The 3,490-nt window shown below is 46.4% G+C and overlaps 1 protein-coding gene across 2 annotated transcripts in view; it reads left to right on the forward strand.

Moving 5' to 3' along the window:
- The first annotated feature begins 1,126 nt into the window (after positions 1 to 1,126).
- Positions 1,127 to 3,490, forward strand: part of LOC119366351 (anamorsin homolog) — a 4,639-nt gene continuing 2,275 nt past the window's right edge. Inside the window, exon 1 of one of the 2 annotated variants that reach the window (XM_037632077.1) lies at positions 1,127 to 1,482. In XM_037632077.1, the coding sequence (XP_037487974.1) occupies positions 1,347 to 1,482 (136 nt within the window). In that variant the 5' untranslated portion in view covers positions 1,127 to 1,346. The remainder of the gene's footprint in view (positions 1,483 to 3,490) is intronic. The other variant, XM_037632076.1, reaches the window with a different exon arrangement.

The raw sequence follows: 3,490 nt of genomic DNA on the forward strand, positions 1-3,490 counted from the left end.
CGGGGGAGACGGCGGCACCGAGGCACAGTCGGGCGGGGTCGGGGGAGACGGCGGCAAGGCGGGGTCGGGGGAGACGACGGCAAGACGGCGGCGAGGCGGAGGCGATGAGGGGGAGAAGAGAGAGTGGTGAATTGGGGGAGGAAGTAGAGGAGAGGGAATCAGGCCGCGCGGGGGGTTATGTGAGAATAGCTTTAACAGTAGCGTGGGAAGGAAAAACGTGCTGCTGCTAAAATCCGTAGTAGTAGCGCCGTTTCTAGAAGGGCGCTACTACTATACCTAGCACGTCCGAAACTGTGTGGCAATTATAGTAGTAGCGCGTTCTGTTCCTGCCGCGCTACTGCTAAGGGGGTAACAGTAGCACGGTTTTGGCAGACGCGCTACTGCTAATTAGCAGTAACGCCTCATTTTAACACGCGCTACTGGTAAAATTCTGTGTATAAGGTTTTCCCTAGTAGTGGAGGGATCCTATAGCGCTATATGCAGAGACGAGGGCGGGATGTACATGGGATCTTCAGTGATCAGGAGTGTTGGGATTACTGATCCTACAACTCTAGAGACTCTGGCGTGTCGTGAAGCAATGGCTCCAGCATTGGACCTGTCATTAACTCATGTGGAGATTGCTTCAGACTGCAAAAACGTTGTTCAGGACATAAACCTTGGCACTGGAGGAATGAATGCGAGCATTGTGAAGGAGATTAGAAAGACTACTACTCTTTTTTCAGAGTTGTGCCTTCATCTTTGAAGGCAGAGTATCAAATCAAGAGGCCCATAGCCTTGCTAAGCACGCTTTTGGTCTGGACCCGGGGCTCTTAAACCCCCCAGACTTGAATTGTATCCCTATGAACATCATTGATCAATAAAGCGAGTGTGTTTATATAGACTAAAAAAAAGGTATGTCTCCTCCGGGCGAGACACATCCGAAAGAAAAAAACCCGAAGAAAAACAAAACAAAACTAATAATAAAACCGGGCCTGGTTTTTTTGAAGGTATAAAACCGGACCTGGTGTGTGTGACCCATAGAAACGAGCGAGAGACCGACCGAGCGAAGCAAATGCATGAATGGGCCAGCCAGCCCATACCTGTGACCTGACCCGACCCCTCACCTCACGCGCCGCCGCACGGAAGCTTCCAGAGCCCGCGACCAGAACCCGAATTCCCCTTCCCCTCTCGCGCGCCCACGCCCACGCCCACGGGATTTCCTCCTCTTCTTCTTCAGCGCCCGCCCTCGTCAGATCCATCCGTCCGTCCGTCCGTCCATCCGTTTTTCCATTCCATCCACCTGCCCCGCCTGCCGCCATCCCCTTCTCGCTCGCAGGGTTCCGTTGCAGGCGACTCGATCCGGGTCCATGGCGTCCACGGCTGCGGCGGCGCTCGCGGTGACGGACGAGCTGGCCCTGCCGCTCCGCGCGGTGGGGGACCTGGCGGCGGCCGCCGGGGTCTCGCGGGAGGAGGTCGTCGTCATCACGCAGTGCGCCTCGCTCGGTCGGTAACGCCTCCTCCTCCATCTCGCCCCCTTCCGTCCCCCCTGTTACCGATTTCGCTCAAGCGTCGCCCCGCCCAGCCCCGCCCATGCTAGGGTTAGGACCCGCTGCATCTTTATCAGTAGAAATATAAATTCAGAGGGTACGTACGCTCTTTCTCGAGCGGTAGCTTATAAATCAAATTTGGGATTGCACCTTGCTCGTTGCATTATATTGCCCTCTTGCTCCTTCATACTTAGACTTTGATGCGTTCAGACTTATTCCACGTATGATAATCTTTGCTAACTTAAAGTGCTACTCTGCACATGTAAACAATACACAGAGAACACGTACATACTTATACTTACTACTCCCTCGGTTCACAAATATAGGATGTTCTGACTTTTATCCAAATCGGATGTATATTGATACCTTTTAGTTTGTTTTCTTCACTCATTTCTGTCGGTATGTAGTCCATATTGAAATATCCAAAACATCTCGTATTTGTGAACTGAGGGAGTAGTTGAGAAGGTGAAAAAAGCGAGGTCTATATTCTCGCATCCGTCCAGATAAAAATATACAGTATCTCACAGAGGACAACATTGGGATGTTAGCCTACCACTCATGGACTGCTATATGAATTATCTATTACACGCTATGTTATGTGTCCCGGCGTCTTTCTTATGGACAAACAATCCAATTGCTGTGTGGTTCACAAATCTGGGAGTAAACATTTCATTGTTTTTGCTCTTGACGACTTCTACTTGGACTTTCAGTTTCAATATGCCACATCCTTGTATAAAACTTAACTCTGTCATGTACCTGTTCACAAAACTTCGTTGTAAACATGGGTCAGGTGGGACCCAAAGCCACGTGTATGCCTATGATAGGGTTAGGACCCGCTGCAGAATAAATACATCTGAGATGTTAATACTTCTCGAGGGCTAGGTTAGAATCAGATGTGAGGTTGCCCATTGCTTATCAGCATACTACCTGTGTGCTGGTTCTAATTTGGTCTTTTGTTGCTGCGGTTCAGTTTTGATTAATCTATGTGCACTCCTGATATGCTTGATTGGAGTTTACCTTCTGTTGTTGTAGCTTATGATTTGAAGCTTATGCCTCGAATGCTAATTTCCCAGTTCTCAAATGTCAATCTACCTATCTATCTGTTAAATATAAGATAAGAATACACATAAAACACGTACTACCAATAGAGAATGGAGAAAAATAGGTTGGTATTATCGCTTTAATCGCGAGAGAAAAGGAGAAGATCATTCTCCCATGAGGACATCATTCATGCACTTATGTAGTGCTAGTGCAAACTATGTAATTTAGCTAATGTCTGTTGTGTGTACAGATGTTTTATTGTTGTGTCATAACGCTGGGAGGAGTAACACGTACTCCCTAGGTGGGAATACCATTTCATATCATTCTGCTATGCTTCAGATTATATGATCAGAGGGAATACCATTTCATATCTAGACTTGATGCGTTTAAACTTATTCTACATATGACAATCTTTGCCAACTTAAAGTATTACTCTACACATATAAAGAATACACAGAAAATACATACATATAAAGAAGTGGAAAAAAAAGCAATGCTTATATTCTCGTTTCGGTTGGGAGGAAAATATACTAAATCTCATAGAATAGAACATTTGGCTATTAGGCTACCACTCATGGGCTGATATATGAATTGCCCATTACACACTATTGTTATTTGTCCCAACGTCTTTCTCATGGACAGACAATCCAATTGTTGCGTAGTTCGCAAATCTGGGAGTAGACATTTCGTTGTTTTTTCTCTTGATGATTCTTACTTAGACTTCAGTTTCAGTATGCCACATCCTTGTATAAAACTTAAATCTGTCATGCACCTGTTTGTAAAACTTTGTTGTCAACATGGGTCAGTTGTGACCTGAAGCCGCGCGTATGCCTATGCTAGGTTAGGACCCACTGCATGTATAGAATAAATAACACCTGAGGTGATAATATTTCTCTAGGGCTAGGTTAGAATCAGATTTGAGC

This window comes from Triticum dicoccoides, chromosome 2B (assembly GCF_002162155.2).
Source record: "Triticum dicoccoides isolate Atlit2015 ecotype Zavitan chromosome 2B, WEW_v2.0, whole genome shotgun sequence".
Lineage (NCBI taxonomy): Eukaryota > Viridiplantae > Streptophyta > Magnoliopsida > Poales > Poaceae > Triticum > Triticum dicoccoides.